Genomic DNA, 27,097 nt, shown 5'->3' with positions numbered 1-27,097 from the left:
AACCATAGCAGAGAGTGGTGATCAGTGATAACGACAAATTTAACACCTTCAACGTAGGGCCTAAATTTCTCAATGGAGAAAAGCACAGCAAGGCATTCTCTCTCAGTAACGGAATAATTGCGTTCTGTCCTAGTGAGCGAGCGACTGGCATACGTAATTACCTTTTTCCCTCCATATAAATTCTGTGTCGATACACCACCTATAGACGAGGGCATTTAGCACAAAATAAATAAATTTTTAAATACAACACCTAGAGACTTGCAATTTTTTGCATTATGTCCAGGATGACGTCAGGAAAAAAGTCTACTATTCAAAAATGGGTGGAAATTCATAATTGCACTGTTCTTCTTCTTTAAGTACCGTGCCCAAATTTTTAGGCGTGGCAATTTGCCGATATCGTTCTCGATCTTGTGCGGCATGTAACAATTGATCTGCCGATAAGCCAGTCCATTGACGAAGGTTTCGGAGCCATGAATATGTTTTCTCTTTTTTATCATCTTCATTAAGTCACCTTCGCCTTGACCTACTCTGTTTAAGACTTCTCTGTTAGAAATGCGTTGAACCCAAGATATTCTGAGCATTCTACGATATGACCACATCTCAAAGGCTTCTAATTTGTTCATCATGTTAACCTTCATGATCCAGGTTTCACATCCATATAGTAATACAGGATACACATAACATTTTAGGAACTTGATTCTTAGTTGTAAGTTCAGCTGAGAGTTGCTCAGACTAGATCTAAGTTTCATAAATGCTCCTCTTGCAATTTCTATACGAGTTTTAATTTCTTCATCCGGATTTAGTGTCTCGCTTATCCAACATCCTAGGTATTTAAAATGGTTGACTTTTGTTATTGATTCATCACTGACAATTAGTTGCATAGGGCCGACGTCTTGTTTACTAACCACAAGATGTCTTTGTTGCATTTATGTTAAGTCCGTTATTGGAGCATTCTCTAGTGACTCGATCTATAAGGAATCGAAGATCTTCGATGTTTTCAGCCATGATCGCGGTGTCGTCTGCATATCTGATGTTGTTAATAGTTTCACCCCCGATTCGAACTCCACATTGTCCTTCCAAGGCTTCATTAAAAATTATTTCTGAGTATACGTTAAACAAAGTTGGGGATAACACACAACCCTGTCTGACACCTCTTTGAATGCAAATTTTGTCTATTTCTTTGCAGTCTACCAGAATAGAAGCTTCTTGATTCCAATATAGATGTTGTAAAAGTCTCAGATTTTTATCATCTATTCCAATCATTTCTAGATATTGAAACAACCTATCATGTTGAACTCTATTGCACTGTAAAGTGCATAAAATGCATCCAAAATTGCATAAATATAAAAATAAAGTCAAAACCAGTATACCAAGGAACAACATTTATTATTTGGAGGGTTTTTGGGATCACTGATTACGATTACGTAATCAGAACTGATTCCCGGATCACCTGGTGCCCAAGGTCAGTGCAAGAGACGTCATCTTTTAAAGTTTCGATGGTTTTCGGCATTAAATCGATGGAAACGGATTATTCACGGGTTTTAGGGGTCACGAAGTACTAATATGCCATCAGAATTGACCTCCGGAGTACCTGGTGCCCAGGGTCGCTACTAAGGCACGTCATCTTCTGGAGTTTCCAGGGATTTCGGCACTAAATTGATGCAACTGGACTATTCGGGGGGTTTTTGAGGTGGTTAATCACGACTATGCCATCAGAACACACCTCTGGATCACCTGGTGCCCAAGGTCACTGCATGGGACGTCATCTTCTGGACTTTCGAGGGCTTTCGGTAATAAATTGGTGCAAACGGATTACTCGTGGGTTTTTGAGGTCACCAAATATTAATATGCCATCAGAATAGACCACCGGATTACCTGGTGCCCAAGGTCACTGCAAGAGACGTCATCTTCTGGAGTTTCGAGTGCTTTCGGTATTAAATTGATGCAAACGGATTACTTACGGGTTTCTGGGGGTCGCTAAACACGAATATGCCATCAGAATTGAAATCATTCCGGAGTACCTGGTGCCCAGGGCGCTACTACGGCACGTCCTCTTCTGGGGTTTTGAGGGTTTTCTGCATTTAAAGGATGCAAATGGATTACTGGAGGGTTTTTGGGGTCGCTAGATACGAATATGCAATCAGAATTGACCTCCAGAGTACCTGGTGCCCAGGGTCGCTACTAAGGCACGTCATCTTCTGGGGTTTCGAGGGTTTTCGGCATTTAATTGATGCAAATGGATTACTGGAGGGTTCTTGAGGTCGTTTAACACAAATATGCCATCAGAACAGACCCCTGTGCACCTGGAGCACAAGGTCATTGAAAGGGACGTCCTCTTCTGGAGTTTTGAGGGATTTTGGCATTAAATTGATAAAAATTGATTATTTGGGGGTTTTTGAGGTTTTAGACACGAATATGGCATCAGAACAGACCACCGGATTACCTGGTACCCAAGGTTACTGCAAGGGACGTCATCTTCTGGAGTTTCGAGAGATTTCGGTATTAAATTGATGCAAACGGATTACTTACGGGTTTTTGGGGTCCATAAACACGAATATGCTATCATAATTGAACTTCGGAATACCTGGTGCCCAGGGTCGCTACTAGGGCACGTCATCTTTTGGAGTTTCGAGGGCTTTCGGCATTTAATTGATGCAAATGGATTACTGGAAGATTTTTGCGCTAAACACGAATATGCCATCACAACCGACCACCTGTGCACCTGGTGCCCAAGATCACTACAAAGGATGTTATCTTTTAAAGTTTTAAGGAACTTCGGCGTTAAATTGATGAAAATAAATTACTTGAGGTTTTTGAGGTCGGTAAACACTAATATGCGATCAAAACAGACCATCGTAAAACCTGGTGCCCAGGGTCACTGCAAGGGGCGTCATCCGTTAGGCGGGGTTTTCGGTACTATATTGATGCAAACAGATTACTTATAGGGTTTTGGGGATGCCGAACACAAATACCCCATCAGAACAAACACCGGAGGACTTGGCGCCTAAGGCACGTCATCTTCTGGAGTTTCGAAAGTTTTAGGTACTCAATTGATGCAAATAGATTACTCACGGGTTTTTGGGGTTGCTAAACACAAATACGCCATCAGACGAGACACCGAAGCACCTGGGCTTAAGACACGTTATCCTCTGGAGTTTTGAGGGTTTTTGGCATTAAATAGTTTCAAACGGATTCGGGATTACAGTTCACCAAATATAGCTGAAAGTGTGAAATTCCCATTGCCTGCGCTAACAATGAAGTGAGAACGCACATACAAACGGTCTGGACCGTCAGTGCGAGTGCGAGGTCCGTCGTTTGACGAATGCGCATCATGATCGTCACGCGTTTTCACACTTTCAGCTATATTTGGTGAACTGTACTCATGGGTTTTTGGGGTTGCTGAAGACAAATACGCCGTCAGAACAAACACCGGAGCACTTGGTACCTAAAGTATATCTTATGGAGCTTAGAAAAATTTTGGTACTAAATTAATGTAAACGAATTGCTCATGGGTTGTCGGGTTTGCGGAATACGAACTCTACTATGTTGATCTATTTATTTTTTTATATGAGTGTTATTATGCGTTGACGTTATTAATGATTACCGTAATCACAAGATACTCTCCTCATGTAAGCCATATTCGTGTTCAACAACCCCAAAACCAAAAAGTAATCCATTTTTCGTCAATTTAGTACCGAAAACTATCGAAACTCCAAAAGATAACGTGCTTTAGGCACCAAGTGCTTCGGTGTCTGTTTTGATGGCGTTTTCGTGTTCAGGTACCTCAGAAACCCATGAGTAATCCATTTTCAACAGTTTAGTACCGAAAACATTCGAAACTCCAGAAGATAACCTGCCTTAGGCACCAGATGCTGCGTGGGTAGGGTCTGATGACATATTCATGTTCAGCAACCCCAAAAACTCAAGAGTAATCCTTTTGTACTAATTTAGTACCGAAAACTATCGAAACTACAGAAGATAACGTGCCGTAGGCAACAGGTGCTGCGGTGTCTGTTCGCATGGCGTATTTATGTTCAGAAACCCCAAAAGCCCATGAGTAATCCATTTGCATCAGTGAAGTACCGAAAACCCTCGAAACTCCAGAAGATGACGTGCCCTAGGTACCAGGTGTACTGGTGTCTGTTCTGATGACGCAATCGTGTTCAACAACTCCAAAATCCGATTAGTAAGTAATCCGTTTGCATCAATTGAATGCCGAAAACCATCGGAACTTCAGAAGATGACCTGCCTTAGGTACCAGGTGCTCCGAGGCTGAGATCTGATGGCGTATTCGCTTTCAGCAACCCCAAAAACCTATGAGTAATTCGTTTGCATCAATTTAGTACCGAAGACTCTCGAAGCTCCAGAAGATTACGCCTCTAGCAATAACCTTGGGCAGCAGGTTCTCCGTGATTCGGTTCTGATGTCATATTCGTATTTAGCGACCTCAAGAACCCCTCAGTAATCCATTTGCATTAATTTAATGCCGAAATTTCTCGAAACACCAGAAAATGACGTCCCTTGCAGTGACCCTGGACACCAGTTGCTCCGTTGGTCTGTTCTAATGGCATATTCGTGTCTAGCGACCGCAAAAACCCCCGGAGTAATCCATTTGCATCCATTTTATGCCTAAAACCCTCGGAACTCCAGAAGATGACGTACCCTAGTAACGATCCTGGTCACCAGATACTCCTGAGTTCAATTCTGATATCATATTCGTGTTAAGCAACTCCAAAAATACGTAAATAATCCGTTTGCATCAATTGAATATCGAAAGCCCTCGAAACTCCAGAAGATGACGTCCTTGCAGTGACCTTGGGCACCGGGTGATCGAGACGTCTGTTCTGATGGCATGTTCGTATTTAACGACTGAAAAACACCCAAGTAATCCATTTTTATCAATTTAATGCCGAAAGCTCTCAAACTCCAGAAGAGGACGTCCCTTGCAGTAAGCTTGGGCTCCAGGTGCACAGAGTGTCGGTGTTGATGGCATATTGGTGTTAAGCGACCTTAAAAACTCGTAAGTAATCCGTGTGCATCAATTTGATACCGAAAGCCCTCGAAACTCCAGAAGTTGACGTCTCTTACAGTGGCCTTGAGCACCAGGCGATCCTAAAGTATGTGCTGATGGCATCTTCGTGTTTATCCACCTCAAAAACCCCCCGAGTAGTCCAGTTAAATCAATTTAGTGCCGAAATTCCTCGAAACTCTAGAAGATGACGTGACTTAGTAGCGACCTTGGGGACCAGGTACTCCGGAGGTAAATTCTGATATCATATTTGTATTTAGCGACCCCTAAAACTCGTGAGTAATCCGTTTGGATAGATTTAGTGCCGAAAACCATCGAAACTCCAGAAGATGACGTCTCTTGCCATGACCTTGGGCACCAGGTGATCCGGGGATCAGTTCTGATGGCGTAATCGTATTCACGACCCCAAAAACCTCCCAAATACTAAATTTTGTTCCTTAGTATACTGATTTTGACTTTATTTTTATATTTATGCAATTTTGTGTGCATTTTATGCACTTTACAGTGCAATAGGGAACTTGACAATTTTTTTTTATTTATTTATTATATTTGTCTACATATAGAAACAACGCATACCAAATATCAACCCTCAAATCGCAATATTTAATTTACAATGCACATTTAAAGTTATGATCGCCAACTAACCATTTTAAATAAGAGGACAAGCTATATGACGTCACGCTGCTCGTTCCAGGAAAAGAGAACAACGAACTGGCAACACTGTTGCCACAAACTGTCAACTGTAAGTATTGAAGGTTAGATTTTGTTTTTGTTGTGGATAATTCCTTTTCGCTTTTTATTATCTGTGCTTTAATAGTATCAATAATAATAATGGAAGCAACACAAAATCAACATTACAAATAATATTGTATGGTTCACTTGTGTTCCAATACCACTTATAAAACGCCCGGAAAGCTATTTATTCGTGTGCCTAAAGATAAAAAACGTCGTTTAAAATGGTTAAAGGCATGCAGAAAAAGTGAGAAAGATATTTCACAGAAAACTACAGCCCACGTATGTGAGGATCATTTTAATGTGAGTATAAAAATCAGACTCTATATCTAATCATCTACAGATCATTATACATACTTAGGTATTTTATGTTTATTTATTTGCTACACAATGCAGTAATATTTACTATTAAGTATAGTATTACCGTTTTATTACAAATAACCTTATGCTTTTAATTGTTACTATAATATTTATTCATAATAACACATATTTTTATATGGCTTATTTAGTTATTTATATATGTATTCTAGCTTGAAGGAGACATGGATAACTATGTTAAATACAAGTTAATGGGTGGTCAGAAAAAAATGAAACCAAACGTAGTGCCTCATATATTTGATTGCCAGCAAAATAGAAAAAGATCTTATGAAAATCATCCCAGGGCAGCAGGTACTAAGAGAACTGCAAGAATTGTTGATAAAGCTATTTCTTTGGTGCCACAAGATCCAGCTTGTATTCAGAAGAATTTGGAGATAGTTGCATGTAGTAGTAAGACCATTCACCCTATGGAAATTCAGCTGGAAACAAATGACATTGAAGTTTCGAAAAGGGATGTCTCTTCACAAACTCGTCCTAGTGTTAGGACTAAAGGTGTTCAATGTAACCTACAGTGTGTAATTACAGTAGGGTTATCACCAATCAAAATTATTCCAGTTAACGTAGAGATGAAGCCATCAACGAGTTATGTGACAAATATTTCTGAAACTACTCTAAGCATACAAAGTAGTGATCATGAAAATTTTAGTGAAAGTGTTAGTGGAAGTAGTGAGTATACTTTAATGCCCGGTGAAGTGAAAAAACTTAATGATGAAAAGAGAACTGAATTTAAAAATCTGACAATGAATTGTACGATTACAAAGTTACAAAACAGACCTAGATTGTATATGGGATTGCCAGAACATGTATACTATACATTTCAATTTCTAGAGAAATATTGCACGGTAAATTCTATGTATATATTTTTAACACTAAAAAAAATCAGGACTGGACTTTCTTTTATAGCTCTAGCAGATGATTTTGGCATAACTGAAAGTTATGCTTCAAAAATATTTTCGAAATCTGTTCCAATTATAAGTAAATATTTAAGAAAATGTATAATACAACCTCATGTTACATTCGTGAAATCAAATTTACCAATAGCTTTTCGAGCTCGACATTGTAATGTTTATTGTATAATTGATTGTTTAGAAATAGAGATAGAGAAACCAACAGATGCAGTGAAACAATCTTTAACATGGTCAGATTATAAAAAATGTAATACACTTAAATATTTAATATGTTGTACTCCTGATGGTATCATAAATTATATATCGACAGCATTTGGGGGTCGTACATCTGATGCTGTCATTGCAGAACATAGTGGTTTTTTAAATATTTTACCTCCAAATGTTGCTGTTATGGATAGGGGATTTAAACATATTGACCATTTACTTAGGTTTAAAGGTTGTGTACTAATTAGGCCACCGAGTGTCTCTGTAGGTACAAAACCTAGTAAAGATGAGGTATTTGAGACCAAACGAATAGCTAGCTTGAGAATTCATGTGGAAAGAGTTATTCGTAGATTGAGAGAATTTTCATTTTTAGCACCACATGCATGTATTGATAATAAATTGTTGTATTATTCAGATAATATTATCAAAATAGTGTGTGGATTAATCAACTTGCAATCAGGAATAATTTCAGGACGGTAACTTTTTGTAGGTTTTACTTGTATACTTTGTAGGTAGTTATTTAGTTTTAGAAAAAAAAATTAGAATATTTTTAAGAAAATGGTTGGTAAAAACCTGATATTTCATATTATTTCTATTTCACTATTTGCAATACATTATTATTATCTAATCTTATATTCTTGTTCTCATGATCATTTTTCAGTGCGTCACAGTTTTTCGATTTCTCTCTAATGCATTAAGTTAGATGAGACGGAAAAAGCGGTAGCTCCGTGATTAAACACAAAAATAATGCAGCATTACAATGGTTATACAGAGAGAGTCTGTAAAGTGGAATAAATTCAATATCTCAAATACTAATTGTTTTTTTGGAAAATGCTCAGACCCGTCGATTAGTATTTCAAATTGTCCTTTTTGACATTCAATAATAATGTATACAAGGTGTCCCAATTTAGAGATATGACGTCATCGTCGATTTTCTTATATGGCAACACTGTCATTTTGATAGCTAATTTGATAGGGTTTGTAAAGTTATACATAACTGCAAAATATCAAATTTTTATTCTCTACCATTTACAAGATAATAGAAAATAACAAAGTTATATCTGTAATTTGGAATATATTCAATAATTAAAATACTAACTGTTTTTTTGAAAAATTCTCAGACCCGTCGATTAGTATATCAAATTGTCCTTTTTGACATATAATAATAATTTATACAGGGTGTCCCAATTTAGAGATATGACGTCATCGTTGATTTTCTTTAATGGCAACACTGTCATTTTGATAGCTATTTTGATAGGGTGTGTAAAGTTATACACAACTGCAAAATTTCAAATTTGTATTCTCTACCATTTAGATGAGAATAAAAAATAACAAAGTTATGAAAAAGAATTAATCAACTAATAATTGAATTTAATTATTTCAATAAATTAAGCAAAAACTCATAATGTTGCCCTCAATTATTGTCAAATTGTCAATGGGCAACGTTATGAGCATTTTCTTAATTGAAATAAATAAATTCAATTATTATTTGATTACTTTTTGTTCTTCATAACTTTGTTATTTTTTATTATCTTGTAAATGGTAGGGAATAAAAATTTGAAATTTTTCAGATGTGTATAACTTTACACACGCTATCAAAATAGCTATCAAAATGATAGTGTTGCCATTTAAGAAAATCAACGATGACGTCATATCTCTCAATTGGGACACCCTGTATACATTATTATTATATGTCAAAAATGACAATTTGATATACTAATCGACGGGTCTGAGCATTTTTCAAAAAAACAGTTAGTATTTTAATTATTGAATATATTCCAAATTACAGATATAACTTTGTTATTTTCTATTATCTTGTAAATGGTAGAGAATAAAAATTTGATATTTTGCAGTTATGTATAACTTTACAAACCCTATCAAATTAGCTATCAAAATGACAGTGTTGCCATTTAAGAAAATCGACGATGACGTCATATCTCTAAATTGGGACACCCTGTATACATTATTATTGAATGTCAAAAAGGACAATTTGAAATACTAATCGACGGGTCTGAGCATTTTCCAAAAAAACAATTAGTATTTGAGATATTGAATTTATTCCACTTTACAGACTCTCTCTGTATACATAAGATGTCTATTCCTAACCTACCTTTGATTCGTTGATATTTAGAATGCGCGTTTTTCTAGCCAATCAAATACGAACATTTGACGAAAACTTCGTCCATTTTGGCCATTTTTTAGAAGTGTCAAAGAGTCAAGTGACGGTTATTATTCAGGTCAGTATTTTGTGTACCTGTCATTTTGAAATTTCGAACTCGACTTCACTTGTGTTTCACAACGTCTTTGTGCATTATTTTGTGTTTTGGTTTAGAATTTAGTTCGTTAAAAGTTAGTCATTGGCGTGAGGAGACTAGAGACATTCGATTTGTACCGAAGAGTGCTAAATATCTCATGAGTAGATAGAATAGCCAACGTGGAGGTAATGAGACTTACGCATAAGGAACGAGAACTAACAAATAAGAAGAAAACTGAGATATATGGGACATGTGATGAGATATGTATATCTAATACTCCAGGTCATTATGCAAGAAAAAGATCCATAGTAAGGAGACGTAACTCATGGCTGAAGAACCTTAGGAACTGGTTTGGATGTAATAACAATTAATTATTTAGAGCCGCTGTTTTAGAAATAAAGATCTCTCTGATGATTGCTAACTTTTGAAGCGGAGACAGCACCTAGAGAAGAAGATAAAAACACAGTTTATGGACAGTTTTGTGTCATTTTTTAATGTTTCCTTATTTATAAATTTAATTAACAATATTGTTTACTTTTTAATTTTATTCCCCTTTATAAAAAATACCTACATGTTAACATATTGTGTAAAAATCAAATCTACTAAATTACTAATTAGTTTAATTCCACAAGCTTTTCACCTATGGCTAAGTACGATTGTGGCATCTGTCAGATTCGTCAATAATTACATGAAATAAGTCTCGACACACCCAATACAGTATATGACGTCATAATTAATGACGCACTGAAAAATGATCATGAGAACAAGAATACAATCCTAATGCGACAAGCCATGCAGTTTTCGAGGACAGTACCTAACTTTTTATAACGGGATAATTTTATTATATATATTTTAAACAAACTACATAATATATAGGTACGTTATGTAAAATATTTTTTTCTATTCTCATACTATAATATACCTATCAATTATGATTTCACTACCATAGTGAACTTCATTATGATAGTGAAATCTACCTATCCACTACCTAGTGAAGGTAGTGAAATCATTGAACACATGAAATCATACATAATGAACTTCATTATGATACAGATTTTCATTACAATACAGATTTTTAACCAATAGAATCACGATATGGCATTTGCGATGAAGGTGTCACAAAATACATACACTTTGACAGTTCTCAATATGTAAACAAACTGACAAACTACTTAATTTATTTGCGTTACAAAATTAATAAATTTGAATATATTTTTTGCTGTGAATGATCATAGAAAAAATTGTGTATACAACTTGCATTTAATCATCATTATGAAGCTCGTACTCTATATGATATATGAAACGAGCCGCCTAGCGGCGAGTTTCATATCCCTAATACTCACTTAATAATGACTATCATTAAATGCTCGTTGCATAATATACTATGTATTAAAATCGAATACAATGATTTTATTAAAATTTGATAGTAATTTATGATATAAGCGTTAAAAGTACAATTTTACGCATGTACAAACACGCATGTGAAGGTTTGCAGCATGAACGAAGCGAATTCTGCAATTCACATGAGTGCCTTAAAAATGTACTTTTTAACACGTAAGTATATCATACAATATTTTTTCTACAAACGTTATAAATTTATAAAATACAATATTTGTGTTAATTGCTGAAACCATGAAACCTATGACCCGTAAAAGGTAGAACTGGTTGTCTACACTCGAGGGGAATGTCTAAAAATTCTTAGCGAAAATATTATACCCTTACATAAACTTGTTTTTTCTACAAACGTAATGCAATAATACAGTTTACTTTTTCAAATTGTACTATTAATATTAAATGAAATATAAATATTTTGACGTTTCAAAATTTGACATTTCACTTTTAACTGCAGTGCCTTAAAAATTTTAAAGCACCCAGTGCTTTAAAGTAGCATTTTTAACGCTCCTATGGAGTGGTAAAAATTTAATTTTTAACATGTTTGTAGAGAAAATAATTTAAAGTTTTTGTAACTTTATATTTACTTGGTTTACATGCAAGACATTTATTATTCAAAAAATTTAATTTTTAATTCTATTGACTGCTTGTTACTCCTAAAATTTTGAAAAAAAAAATGAGTGAAGTAACTGTAGATGACAATTGATTGAATCTCCCATCGTATGGCGATAGGTAAAATGGCTAGTGCTGAATAAAATATAAGCAATAAATGTAGTAAACGACAGTAACTTTTTGTATTTTTTATTTTTATACTTTGTAGGTAGATAGTTGAATGGGTCCGCCGAATAACGTTGCAAGCACCACATCACTTGTTTTTATTAAATCGAAAAATAAATTTTAAAATTATAACAATGACATTTTAAGAGTTAGTAATAAAGTTTGTAAATACAGATTACAAACTGTATTACTCACCCTTAAAATGTATAAACTCACCATTATCACAAAAACAAGCAATGTGGCACTTACAACGTTATTCGGCAGACTCATTCAGTTGTTTAGTTTTAGAAAAAATATGTTTTTAAGGAAATGGTTGGTAGGAACCTGATATGTCATCTTATTACTATTTCACTATTTGCAATATATATTATTATGTTGAATAAAATATAAGCAATAAATGTATGCAAGTAGCATTTATTTTGTTTTATTTCACAATTACACCAGATTCCCAAATGCATCTATCTAGGGATTGGTCAAGGTCAAACACAGTAAAAGTAATTTAATAAAACAAATCAAACTAATATCGTAGTGCAAGTGGTTTTATTAATCATAAATTAATTATAGGTACATACCTACATTATACTTTATATATTTATATATCATATATATACAGCAAAACCAGATTCACTTTGTATTTGAGATTTGGATGTGCACTGTTGTTGATGTTCGGTTTTTCCATATTTTCTGAATTTTATTTTGGTACCGTGCAGGCATTTTATTTGGCGAGACATTACCAACATAAAATTTAAAAAATTTGGAAAAACCGAATGTCAACACCAGTTCGCATCCAAATCTTAATACGAAGTGAAACTGGTCGTGCTGTATATAAATATATTATCATTTTTTGAATGAGTTACATAAATGTGTAAATATATCGCACCTTGAAAACCATAGGGCAGTAACTGCAAAAATCATAATATCGAGTTATGAGCATTTTAAGTTTTTGTAAAGTTAATTTTATTTCCTGTAGTTCCAAAAATTAAACTACAAACCTGATATTTGGTATAATTGTCTTTAATTTTGCATATATTTATATAAATTAAGAAGTACATAAAATTTGCTGAAGTTAATAGGTATTTTAGCACATACGGCCATATGGTTTTAAAAAATATATCAATTTTCGCAAATGACGCAGTGAAAATGCATATCAAATAACAGTTTTTTTATTTAAGATCGTACTTATTTATTACAAATTTTTAGTGTTAACACTTAATCAAAGTGTTGCATATTATAATCTGTCTGTTCGTCTTCTATTGTTGCATTGGTCACTTGTAAATCTGCATAAAACCTATGATAGTGCTCTTGAATAACATTAGCCTTACATAGTGAGAGTCTACATCTTGTTTTTTGAGATTGCATATTCCTGGTGGATACGAATATGCTTTACTTAGTTCCATCTTAGCCACCATCCGTCGTTGTTTTTGCCTTATATTAATGGTTCTGAACTCTGTATCGTTAAAGCTTGCCTTAACCTGAAACTTATTTTTAAATGTCTTCTCCACCTAGTTCATCTTATGTCATTCCAGACGACAGACGACCTGATTTCCTTCTTCGTCAATGTTATAATTATTCCCCATTTCCTTACATCGTTTTTTAAAGTCCAATATATCCGATGTGATATGAAAACAGTTCTCTGCAACAAAGACCTTAGCTTAGAACTGAGAGCAAGAGCTTTGAGATGCTACGTGTTCTCGATACTACAATATGGACTTGAAAGCTGGACATTAAAGCAAGAACACATAAATAAGCTACAGTCATTTGAAATGTGGTGTTACAGAAGAATGCTTAGAATAGCATGGACACAGAGGAAAACGAACACGGAAGTACTGCGAGAAATGGGTAAAGAATGCGAAATAATAAACACAATAAAAATAAGAAAGTTACAATATCTGGGACACGTAATGAGGGGACCGCGATATGAAATGCTAAGACTGATAATACAGGGAAAGATAAGAGGCGGAAGGAGTATAGGAAGAAGGAGAGTGTCATGGTTAAAGAATTTAAGGGACTGGTTTAGATGCAGTTCTATAGAACTCTTTAGAGCAGCGGTGGATAGAGTAAAGATAGTGATGATGATATCCAACCTCCGATTAGGAGACGGCACTTGAAGAAGAAGATATCCGATGTAGACCTTTCATTATATTCATATAAGGTTCACCTGTTTTTTCGCTGTTTGAACTACTGTGAACCATTGCGCAGCCACGTAAATTGGTCATCTTTTAAAGCCTTTTTTGTTTCTCAATCAAAGAATGCACGTTATCTACCGTATTTTGGGAGTGACCCGTTATCAAAAATTTGTGGGTAATTTTAGGTATGTTTTCAATTTCTGTACTACATATTGATAAAGATAGACAATATACTTGTTCTTATTTCGCCCACAGTAGTTATCTGAGTATAATATTATTTCTTTTTCCCTGGCATGGTTCCTCAGAAATTGTAACAGGAGCTATTTCATTTGAATCACGATTAGCAATTCGCTCGAACCAAAGACAGAAGTGTCCTGCATTTGTGGTCCGGTAAAAAATTGTGAAATTAAATAATGTTGATAATCTGATTTTGTAATAAAATAAAGAGACTTCGCCTGAAGGCGTCGGTAGTAATGATTGTAAATCAAAACAAGAAATGATGCAATTGTTGGATTTTGCAGATTTTGTCATTTATTTCTCTTTCCTATTGAGTTCCACTTCCTGACGGTGAGTATTATAGACTGTTTCTAATCTCGATTTATCTAATTAATTTCTGTAACTTTCTCACAGCAAGCAAAGGTATTTTTAGGCTTAAAGGAGTGTATATTAAATTCTGTGTGAAATATGGTTATCATCGTAGCGTAATTTCCTAACACCGAAACTTTTTCTTTTTCTTTGCAAAATTTTATATAATCGCGATGAATATCAGCAAGAGTTTTGTTATCGCTGATGAATTATCTGGTAGTTTGTTTCCTTAGGTAGTTAGATTTCACTCTAAGAATGGACTCAATGTAAATCATTTTGTTTTGTTTCACGACTTCGTTGATGCTTTTTCCATTCTTATGAGTTCCTCGCTTTTCTTTTGGGATAAACCCATCTGCAGTACGACGTTGTACATATATTAATTTGTTATAGTCTTGTCGCTTATTTCCAGTGTTGCAATGAAATCTCTCTGCAGCACTCGTATGTTTTGTTGCATTTACAAGATTTTTCCTTAGTACATCTCGCTTTTATTTTACGAGCGTGGGTCACATTTTGCACATATTGCCATATAGATCTAAGTTTTTGTTCCAATTTTAGAACCGTAGAGCATCAACTGCAGATAATGCCTGATGGTATAAAAAGAAGAATCGATTTTTGATAAAAGCCATAGGGATGTATCTTTCTGGTGCCGAACTTAAATTTTTTTTGCAGATTCTGCTATATAGCATTAAAAAATAGATTTTTTTCCTATTAGACTGCATTCAAAGGTCATTTCATGAAAAAATTGCAGTTATTGCCATATGGTTTTCAAGGTGCGATATTATGTTGCCAGAAGTTTTCTGCAGCATCCATTAACATCTTTATGTATTCTTCACCATATGGTACCCATATATCAAAAAATTTTAAATTTTCCTCAAAATTAGGATCTGCAACACAAAATAATGCTTTTTGTTTCTTACATAGAAACATCTGTAGCTGCACTTGAGCTTTGTATTTTGCTGTAATTTCCATATTTTTTGTTAAATAGTTACAAATAGTTTTCTCAGATTGAGGACATTTTATTTCAACTACAAATTCTTCAGATATAGCATCTGGAGAAGCCCCAAATATTGGATGCCTCTGATTTAATTGTAACCCAATATGACTGAGTTTCATCTTTAATTTTTTTTTATTGCTTTAATTACAGCATCCTCAAGCCTTTTTCCTCGAGACATGGCTTCTGTAGCAGGAAGTTTGGTTACACCAAGTATTTGGTTAACCAGGGAACCATCTGATTTTTTGCAGTGTGCTGCATCATAAATCTTTGATGCAGTTATTCTTGCATATCCCAGATCAAACCATAAACCGGAATTAGACTGTTCAATCGTTATTGCTGCAGCTTCAGAACATAGTTGGGGATCCATTTCCTGATAACAAAGTTCTAGAAATTCTGAAAAATTCAGTGCCATTTCCGAAAAATCATTTCTGCTAACAAAATTTAACATCAATTGATGTAGTCCAAGATGTTGCAAAATTCTGTTAGGCTTGAAGTGTTTCAATAGCTGACTCTCAACATTATGTTCTAGTCCTTGGTTCACAACTTCCTGTAAAAAGAGTGAGCTTTCTTCATCTGAGCTCAGTTCTTCTTGTGCTCCAAAATCCTTCAAAGTTAGGTATTTAACCGAAGTTCCAACTTTGGAAAGTTTACTCTTTGCCCAGTAACAAGCAACTTCAGTTGGAGAAGGTTCTTCACTCCTTCTGTGAAGCTACATCAAGAGTGCTATGGAATGCTTACACCCACCTAAAACAAAGTAAATGCTATACTTATAAATTATACCCAAAATTAATATCATTTCATAGTATGTACTTGCTATCCTTTACGTTCCATATTACAATTAGATTGGAAGCATTTAAAATGTGGACATATCGAAGAATTCCCTGGATAGACAGAATAACCAATGAAGAAGTACTAAGAAGAATAGAGATCAGCAGGGAGATACTGGATTCCATCAAAATAAGAAAACTGCAATACTTGGGTCATATAACAGCAGTTGGTGACAGATATGAACTCCTAAAATTAATAATACAGGGATAGATTCAAGGAAGGCGCAGCATAGGTAGAAAAAATTGTCCTGGCTGAGAAATCTCAAAAAATGGATTGGATGTAGCTCAACTGAACTCTTTCGGGCTGTATAGTGCCAAAAGTTAGAATAGGCAATGATGATTGCCAACCTTCGTCGCGGAGATGACACGTAAAGAAGACATTCCATAAACATAAACAGTTTTTAAATAGCATTAAAGACATATAAAACATTTTTTTAGTCTTAAACTCGTAGAATGTCAATATACCTATGCACGACTAAAACTAATCTGATATTTACCTAGTATATTTTTTAACATTTTAAAAATATTTACCTGAAGAGGCAGCACAGTCATGGCACTGAATATTTAACACCTTTTCACATTCCTCATCAATATTGCAAGTTACAGCATATTGTGTTTTCCTCACATTGTGTTCAGGTGTCATTTTAGCTTTAACTGTGCACACATTTTTATCCCTTCGAACTTGCACCCATCCAACAGCAGAGTCACCATAAGAAGGCCTAGCGGATCTGTAAATAAGTAGAAATATTTAATAAGTAGGTACCTATGTAGATGTAAGTATTTTTGTGCCTAATATTTTTATTTCAAGTAACTAAAAATATATTGTCCTTTACACTTCATATTATTGCATATTATTCATATTAATATTCACATTATCCATATTATTCACTTAACTTATTATAATAATGTTATACTTTAAGGGCGTAGGCGCAAAATTTCGCGCCAATGTGTTTTACATGCATTCATTTTTTTCTAATCCTGAGAAAACTAATAAGTATTTTTAAAAAATTTAAAAGTAGAATGAATTACCGAGGGCCGAAAGTCCCTTAGAAAAACCAAATATTTAAAATTAAAAATCACACTACATATTTAAATTTTCTCTTTTTTACCCCTGTAACTTATTAAAATAAAAATTATAGAAGTTTTCAGGGACTTTCGGCCTTGGTAATAATGCAATCTTTAATTTTGCCTTTAAATTTTTCAAAAATGCTTATTAGTTTTCTCAGGATTGGAAAAAAATGAATGTATTTCAAATACATATTGGCGCGAAATTTTGCCTTAAGGGATGGATACGAACTTTCGGCTTCAATGCTATTTAAATGGGATTCATTCTTTTCGAATCCTGAGAAAACTAATAAGTATTTTTCAAAAATTTAAACACAGAATGAAAGATTACGTTATTACCGAGGGCAGAAAGTCCCTGAAAACTTCTATAATGTCTATTTTAATAAGTTACAGGCAGAGCTGTAAAAGATACTTTTTAAAAGTATCTAGACACTTTTAAGATACTTGAGGCAAAAAGTATCTTAAGATACTAAGTATCTAAGATACTTTTTTGTGAAAGTATCTAAAGATACAAAATACCGGAAAAGTATTTAGAGTAAAAATATCTTAGATACTTTCAAGTATCTAAGATACTTTTGAGTATCTAAGATACTTTTAAGTATCTAAGATACTTTTAAGTATCTAAGATACTTTTAAGTATGTAAGATACTTTTATGTATCAAAGATACTTAGATGCTTTTCTAGTATCTAAGATACTTAGATACTTTTGTAGTAACTAAGATACTTTTAGGGTATAATATAAAGGTACTCGGTACTCTACTACTCTACAGTAGATTGTCGATACTTTTGTTTTAAAAACATTATTTTAACCCTTTAAATTATCATACAATTTTAGTTTAAGCCAGCAGGTACTTTGAAATGGTATAATTTGGGCTTTGGGGTAGATAAGAAATAAAAGACGTTAAGTTATTACAAACTAATAACTATGTATTGAAAACAAAAATCAAACATTAAATTTTCAAAACAATATAAAATAAACATAAATTCGTGTGTTAAAAACAGCATAAGATGCATTATGCATTAAAAACAGAACATTCAACATAATTAAATTTTTAAACACAATAGGATAGGATATAAAAAATAGTAACATTTTGGTAGCTAATAACTAGTTAGTATAACCACTAGCTTTTAGTAAAACTAAATTTTCAAAAGTATAATCAGACAAGGCATGACGTCGGGGTGAATTAATAAAAGTTGCAAAAGAAAACATTCTTTCAACAGCTGCAGAAGAAGGTAATGGCGTATTGAACTTTTTAAATTATTGTTCTATAATATTATATTTTTTTAACATTTGTATGATGGTTTCAGCATCGGCCAAATATTGTAATAGTTGCAGCTCAGCTTGTCGTTTATAATCTAAATCAGTATAGCCAGTGTTTTCGTTTTGCGTTTGAAGATCGGAGTTAATATCAAATTCAAAGAAGTCGTTTTGCATTTTGTTACTTTTCATTACAGTAGTAATGTTATTTGTACTTACATCAAATTGTTTTAATTGTTCCTCATTTTCCTTCATAATTTTTATAGCTTCTGTAATTACCAAATCCTTAATTTCACTAAGGTCATTTTCGATATTCCTGATTCCTCGAAATGCAGTAAGCCAACGTGTTTTAAATAAAGGATTAGTAACTGCAGCAATTATTGCAGATTGGTTAGTCAACTTAAGAAGTTTTTCAAATCTGGAGTTTAAAGATACTGTCAGAGCGTTCAAAATAGGTTCCACATATTTAAACTTATTGGTTTTAAGCTTTTCAATTTTAACAAACAAGCTTACGATTGATGGTAGAAGGAAACCGTAGTACATATTTTGTTCGCCTTGAAGAATGTCAAGTGCCAAAGCAAACGGTTTTAGTATTTGGCATAATTCTGCTAAATAATTTAGATCAGTATCTCTGAGCCGATCTTGTTTTGCAAAATTTAATTTTTCGTATAGAGATTCCAGTTTTTCTTTAGACTTAAGAATCTGGTTCAGAGCATCGAACATGGAATTCCAACGAGTCACACCCGGGTAACTTAAAGTATGTCCTAATACTTTTTTTATCACTTCAGCTGATTTAGGACGACCTGCTTTTTTCCATATATGATTACACCTAGCTATTGCTTGTTCATGTTTTGATCTAAGAGAACTGGATGAATTAATTATTTTCATAATATCAGTAGTTGTTATTAGGGCAAGTGTATGACTTGCACAACGTATGTGTTCAGATAAAGTAGGTATGATCATGATCAAATTATTGTCACTTAAATTATTTGGAAGGAGATAATTTTCGTTTTCAAATATGTCAGGAATATCCTCTTCATCCTCCAAAATATCTTCCTGATCTTCCTCAATGATGTCGATATCATCTTTTGGCACTTGTTGTTGATGTTCACCGTCGTCACCAGTGTAGTGTAAAACATTATTGATACCAAAAACACCAAATGCTTTGACAAAATTTGAGCCGTTGTCAGTAATTGTTGCTAACACTTTATTTGGATGTAGATTATATGCAGTATGTATGTCTTCTAATAGTTCAGCTATACGGTCGTGTGTATGTGCTCCAGAAAATCTTCTACATGCTAGCGGTGCTGACTTTCGTAGAAGTTTGTCGTCAATCTTGTGACATGTAACACCAAGAAAACTTCGGGTTTTGCATGACCAAATGTCAGCCGTCGTGCAGACGTAACGGATATCATGTAATGTTAATTTTAAGTTTTCTTTGTTCTCAGACACCATAGAGGAATTTTTTTTTTACAGCTGTAGGCCTGGATATGATTTTTAAAGGAGTAATTCCCTTAAATAAATTTAAAAAGCTACGATTTTGTAACAACGACAAAGGTGACATGGTATCTACAATAAACTGAAGAAGTCTTCTGTTAAATTTATCCTGTGTAACATTTTCGGTCTTTGTAATCATTTGTCTAATGTTCATCTGCCTATCATTGATATTTTTAATTTCCAGTTTTTTCGTAAGTTTAGAACTTAAATAATCCTTATAAAATGTTGAATGTTTCGTTTTAAAATGTTTTAAGAAGTTACTAGTAGAACCTGAATTTCCCTTTAAATATTTATTATTAGGTAAACACATTCTACACTTAGCTATAATGTCTCTTGTCCCGTCAAGTTTTTCTAACATTGGTTGCGTAATTTCAAAATATTTCCCATCAAAGAGATTTGAGGTTGCTGCATTATGATGTGAGGATTGACTATTAGTTACAGAAACAGAACTAGTAAAACTACTAGCAGCAGTAGCACTAGTAGCAGCCGAGTTGTCTGAATCTGAATCCTGATTTTCATAGGTTTTTTCCGAAGATTTTGAAGAGGAGGCACCGCCAAAAAATTTTCTGAACTTCTTTTTTGTTGTTGTTTCAGGACTTCCAGGAACATATGTAGGGTCTTTTTCATCTTCACTTGGTGTAAAAGGGTCAGGTTCAGGTGATTCGGGTTCAGTAAATGTCATGTCAACATCGACATTTAGTTCTTTATCATGATAATTCTCATCTGAAACAAAATTGTCAAGTTTTATGTGGCCCCGACCCTAATTTTGTTAGCACTACTATATTTATTTTTTGAATGATTTTACAAGGACCACGCTGCAATAACTACTTAAACTTCAAAAAATAAGGTTTTTAACACCCTGTATCTCTTAAACTTCTAATTGTAGACCCCCAAGTATTCGAGATAGTTTGAATCGGCTTAATGCAAAGAATCCAAAAAGATGAAAATTTATATCAGGGGCAGTTCCATTAAAAAAAATATTAATTAGTTAATCCTGGAAATATGAAACACCCTGCCTGTATAAAAGTAAATAATTTTAAAACGTGAAATTTAAAGTTGTCCACAATTTTTATAAATAGGTTTTTTTTGAACAGTATCAGATATATCCAACTTTACTGCACCATTGGGAATTGGGACACCCTGTCAGAAAGCAAAAATATCATGATAGTTTATATAAATATAAATATCAAAATATCGGATATATTTGATATATATCGGATATATATCCAAATGTGATATTTATATATTTTCGAAAAAAGTTACAAAATGGAAAAAAAGCAGAAATAATAAGTTTATTCAAAAGTAAATATAAAAAAAAACATGTAAAACTAAATAAAAAATTAAGTATGCTAGTAAAATGTGAAATGATATTACGCTAAAGCGAAAAAACAAATAATGCTAATAGATACATAAAAGATAAAAATAAGAAACAAAATTAACAAAAATATAACCTTTGCTGCATTTGAAACAAAACCATAAATTCCTTCTTAAATAATTAATAAATTGATACACTCTTAAGTCTTCAATATAAATCAAAATAAAAACAGAAAAGCAATAATATTATAAAATAACTTAAAAACATTAATTCCCGTCAAACTTTATAAGTCTGAAATGTAGGCAAGGAAATAGAATATTGATATATATCTTGATCTTGATATTTATTATAGATAAGTATCAAGATATACAGGGTGTTAGTAAATAAGTATGAAAAATTTTAAGGGCTAATTCTACATGAAAAATTAATACCAGTTTGCTCTATAAACAACTGTCCGCAAATGCTTAGTTTCGGAGATACGGGGTGTTGAAATTTTTATTTCAAACTGCCAATTTACTTATTGCTCTAAGACCAGTTGAGCTATGAAAATGAAATTTAGTGAGTTTTAGGAAGTAGTTATTACGAATTTTTTGACATACAATTTAGAATTTTGTATTCATCATTGGCGCGCCTACGGGCAATGGTCTGAATTTTTTTAAAGAAATAAATAGTACGCCACTGAGATATTTCAAATTAAAAATTATTTTTAAATTCCGCGTCTAATTTATAATAAAAAATCTTTCTTGCCTCTTTTTCATATGATGCACCGTTTTTATGCAGAAAAATAAAACACCTTGGCGCGTATTTCTCATTTCTTAATACATCATCAAGAACTATCCAATATAATAATACTAAACTAGAACAATAACAGAAAATATTACTAATAAGATTTCAACTAGGTGCAAAGCTGCAAGAAATGTTTAAAATGATCTCCTTTACAGATAACAGAAGAATTTTATATTCATCATTGGCGCGCGTACGGGTAATGGTCTGAATTTTTTGAAGAAAAAAATAGTACGCCACTGAGATATGTCAAACTAAAAATCATTTTTGAATTTATCGTTCAATTTACGACAAAAAATCTTTCTTTCCTTTTTTTTTCATACGAGGCGCCGTTTTTATACAAAAAATTAAACATCTTAACGCTTACCAAGTATTTGAGGTAGTTTGCATATGCATAGAAACTTAGTTCAAATACTTTGTAAACGTTAAGATGTTTAATTTTTTTTGCATAAAAACGGCGCCGCATATGAAAAAAAGGCAAGAAAGATTTTTTGTCGTCAATTGAACGAGGAATTTAAAAATAATTTTTAGTTTGACATATCTCAGTGGTGTACTATTTTTTTCTTCAAAAAATTCAGACCATTACCCGTACGCGCGCCAATGATGAATATAAAATTCTTCTGTTACCTGTAAAGGAGATTATTTTAAACATTTATTGCAGCTTTGCACCTAGTTGAAATGGTATTAGTAATATTTTCTGTTATTGTTTTAGTTTAGTATTATCATATTGGATAGTTCTTGATGATGTAAATATGCGCCAAGATATTTTATTTTTTTGCATAAAAACGGTGCATCATATGAAAAAAAAGCAAGAAATGGTTTTTATCATAAATTAGACGTGGAATTTAAAAATAATTTCTAATTCGAAATATCTCAGTGACGTACTATTTTTTTCTTTAAAATAATTCAGACCATTGCCCGTAGGCGCGCCAATGGTGAATACAAAATTCCTAATTGTATGTCATTAAATTCGTAATAACTACCTCCTAAAACTCACCAAATTTCATTTTCATAGCTCAACTGGTCTTAGAGCAATAAATAAATTGGCAGTTTGAAATAAAAATTTTAACACCCGGTATCTCCGAAACTAAGCATTTGCGGACATATTTTTATAGAGCAAAGTGGCTTTAATTTTTCATGTAGAATTAGGCCTTAAAATTTTTCATACTTATTTACTAACACCCTGTATATCAGATCAGGATATATATCAGTGGATATATATTTTTGCGCCCTGCACCCTGTAGATACAACCGTAATGTTAATTTTATAATTTTATTTTGATTTCTTTGTCCATAGGATTTTAGGTATTCTACTCTACATTGCAGGGATCAGGGATCATAATTTATTGAATCACTTCATTTTTTAAATTTAAACAAATAAACATTTTATTTAAATTTAAAATAGGTTATAAAAAGCAAAGAAAGGAACTTACCTTTTCTAGTGTACTAATATTTTTTCCTTTAGCGAGTACGAACGGCAAAGGCAAACTAACTTAACGCTGTAAAGGATAAACGGATAATGCTGCGGGCCGGCGGGCGGGATGCAAAGAACAATACACATCGTCTCTCCCGCTACGGCCGGCGCGACAGGTCGAAGCTTGTCGGATCATGAAAAGTATCTATTTCTCAATTCCTGAGTAAGTATCTAAGATACTTTTTTGTATCTAAGATACTTTTAGTATCTAAAGATACTTTTAAAGATAAAAGATACTAGATACTGTTAAGAAGTATCTAAAGTAAAAGTAACTTTTAAATGAACCAAAAAGTATCTTAAATAAAAGTATCTAAGATACTTTTAGTATCTTAGATACTTTTTTTATCTTTTTACTAAAGATACTTTCAGCTCTGGTTACAGGGGTGAAAAACTGAAGAAAAAATTTAGTGTAATTTTTAATTTCAAATATCTCATTCAAAAGAAACTTCTTATTCATTCTAAGGAACTTTCGGCCCTCGGTAATAAAGTAATCTTTCATTCTGCGTTTAAATTTTTCAAAAATACTTATTACTTTTCTCAGGATTCGAAAAAAATGATTACATATAAAATACATTGAAAATTTTGACAGGTGCCAAAATTTTGCATTCTGTTCCTTTCCTCTTAACTTAAATAAATTTTTACTTGTATGAAAAATACTTATATCGATTTATATTACACGTAGAACTATTAACTATGGTTTATATCCTACCTGTTAGTTTTAACACCTCGAACTTCAGCAAGAGAAAAACTTTCGCTGTTTTTGATGTAAGTCGCCACCATAAACATATCCACTAAAGGTAAATTGTCAGACTGTCCCTTTAAAAACCCGGCGTCAGTCATTTTAAAAAAATTATTTTACAAAATGTAACACACTTAAAACCTTTAACAGTATTAAAAATTAAAACAGGCTATAATACAAGGGAAACGTTATCAAATCTATTTTCACGTGCATAAAATGCAATCGTTGAAAATGCAATACCGTTGCAGTTGCAGCGTTGCAATACTTATTGTTTTTACCCGTTTATAGAGATGACCAACGAGCACTTTGACGTAACAACCGATTCCGCCCGTTGAAAGAATAATTTAAATTCTGCAGTTTTTAATTGCTTATGTTTATTTCATAATAATAAAATATGAGTTTTTTTGTAAACTGGGGTTCTTTTAACAGTAATAAATAACGTTTATCAGTAATATTTCTGGAATTTAATTTTTATGCAAGTTCCCTATTAGGTATTTCCACCCATTTTTGAATAGTAGACTTTTTCCGGACGTCATCCTGAACATAATGCAAAAAACTGCAAGTCTCTAGGTGCTGTATTTAAAAATTTATTTATTCGGGTGTTTTTAGTGCTAAATGCCCTGGTCTAGTAATACAGTGTCACTTGCATCGCACTGAATAACGAAAGGCTGTGCAAAGTCGGGTTGGGACAAAAAGGGTGCGGAAACCAGTGCCTCTTTTATACGTAGGAAAGAGTTTTCAGCTTCTGGATTCCAATAGAAAGACTGCCTTTTTTTCTTCCCTTTTAGCAGATCGTTAATTGAAGAGACGACAGACGAAAAATCCTTAATGAACCGCCTATACCAGAAACACAGTCGAAGGAACCTTTTAATTTCGGTAGCGTTGGAAGGGCGGGGGTAACTACCCATAGCAGATATCTTATCGGGATCGGTACGGAGCAAGTTGTCTCCCACAATATATCCTAGAAATTTTAGCTGAGTTTTGAAAAACTCACACTTTTTCAAATTTATTCTTAGTTTGGACTCCTTGAGCCTGTCCAAAACTAACATTAAAATTCGAATGTGTTAATCGAAATTCGGGGAGCAGATGATTATATCATCGAGGTAACAAAATACCCAGTGCTCGAGCTCAGGACCCAAGATAGTGTCTACTAATCTTTGCTGAGTTTGGGCCGAATTGGAGAGTCTGAAAAGCATGACGGTAAACTGAAACAGACCTCTACCTACCACACTAAACGCAGTTTTTTCACCAGATTCTTTATCGAGAGGGACTCGTCAAAAAGCCTGACGTAGATTAATAGAACTAATTAACTTTGCTCCTCTAAGGAGTGACAGGATGCGATCAATACTAGGCAACGGATACGAATCGAAACGAGTAACTTCATTTAGCGACCTACCATCAAAACAGAAACGGTACTCGCCAGATTTTTTCTTTACAAGTAGTACCGGGGAACTCCAGGGGCTGTTAGAAGTTTCCACGACTCCTAACTTAAGCATTTCATCAAACTCCTGACCTAATATATTAGCCATATAAGGGGACATGGGGTATTATTTCTTTTTAATGGGCTTTGAATCTCCGGTATCTATGTGCATTAGGATTTTGTCAGTTCGCCCTAAGTGCTCCTCATTAGTAATCGTTTCGAAACACCTAATAGTATCTTCTGCGACGGCACGAAGATCGGGAGACAAATTGTCTATAGTACAAAGGCTAAATAGGGAGGTACTTTCGTCGTAATTAGGACTCTGTACAATATTGACTTTACCTTTGGTTTCCCAGGTATTTTCTGAAAAATTTACTGTTAATGCAAGTTCTCTAATGAAATTGCTTCCGAGGATGAGGCTACACGGAAGACTTGGTACGATAAGAGCATTATCGACATGAGTGCAATCCCCCGCAGTAATCGGAAGATCAATTGTACCCAGAACATCCTTTGACAAACAATCGACCAGAGTAACGTAACTATGTTTTAAGGACAGAGTTTTGACTTATATATACTTTAAAAACTTTAATCCGTTGGAGCCTACAACGGTAGTACTGCAACCGGTATCTAAAAGAACGGTAAACTCTTGCGAATACACTTTATCACGATAGATGGTCTGTTGTCTGAAACTTTATTAACTAAAACGGGAGCTGCACTTGCATGGTCTTTGCTAGTTTTAAACTTATGTACAAAGCCGACCCAATCAGACCAGTCTTCTGAATTTTTGTCGGCTGTGACTACATTTGCGGAGGTATGTTGGCCGACGGAATATACCTGACTTATTCGTTTTTTGGAAGACAATTTGTACAGGTCCGAACGGTATGATTTTGATTCCCACATCGGTAACAAAATACGGTCCTAGGGGCGTTACAAGATCGATGAGTGTGGTCCGTGCCTGAACAATTATTCCAACACAGAGTCGATTCTTAATAACTGTAAAATTATATTAAGTAGTATAACTCACGCCATTTATTTGGTGTCTGTTTCTGTTTTTGTTTTGTTTGTAGTTTTTTATTATTTTATTTTTTATTGTATCTTTTTATTTTGTATAAGCTTTGTCCACAAATTGGTAAAATTTTATGACAATAAAGCATACCTTACTTACTTACTTACTTCTCTTTGAGCGTTAGTTGTGGTTGGATTTGACGCAACTGCGGGAGTTTGAATATTGGCCTGGGGAGCACGAGACCTTGTTTGTTCTGGGGTTAGGTTGTTCCTGGGAACATCTACGGGAGAGACGAAAGTGGGCTTGGGCTGAGGTTTGACGGATAGCAGTAACA

The 27,097-nt window shown here is 33.8% G+C and overlaps 2 protein-coding genes across 2 annotated transcripts in view; both read left to right on the top strand.

The window, feature by feature from the left end:
• The window catches only part of LOC114342542 (ras-related and estrogen-regulated growth inhibitor), a 603,448-nt gene that overhangs the window by 219,369 nt on the left and 356,982 nt on the right, over positions 1-27,097 (top strand). The window lies entirely within an intron of this gene.
• Positions 5,802-8,107, top strand: LOC114338948 (uncharacterized). Its single transcript, XM_028289572.2, has 2 exons — positions 5,802-6,064; positions 6,292-8,107. Exons 1-2 carry the CDS (start codon positions 5,900-5,902, stop codon positions 7,729-7,731), a joined length of 1,605 nt encoding a protein of 534 aa, XP_028145373.2. The 5' UTR covers positions 5,802-5,899; the 3' UTR covers positions 7,732-8,107.

The sequence above is a fragment of the Diabrotica virgifera genome, chromosome 7 (assembly GCF_917563875.1).
Source record: "Diabrotica virgifera virgifera chromosome 7, PGI_DIABVI_V3a".
Lineage (NCBI taxonomy): Eukaryota > Metazoa > Arthropoda > Insecta > Coleoptera > Chrysomelidae > Diabrotica > Diabrotica virgifera.
This window is presented reverse-complemented; position numbering and strand designations above follow the sequence as displayed.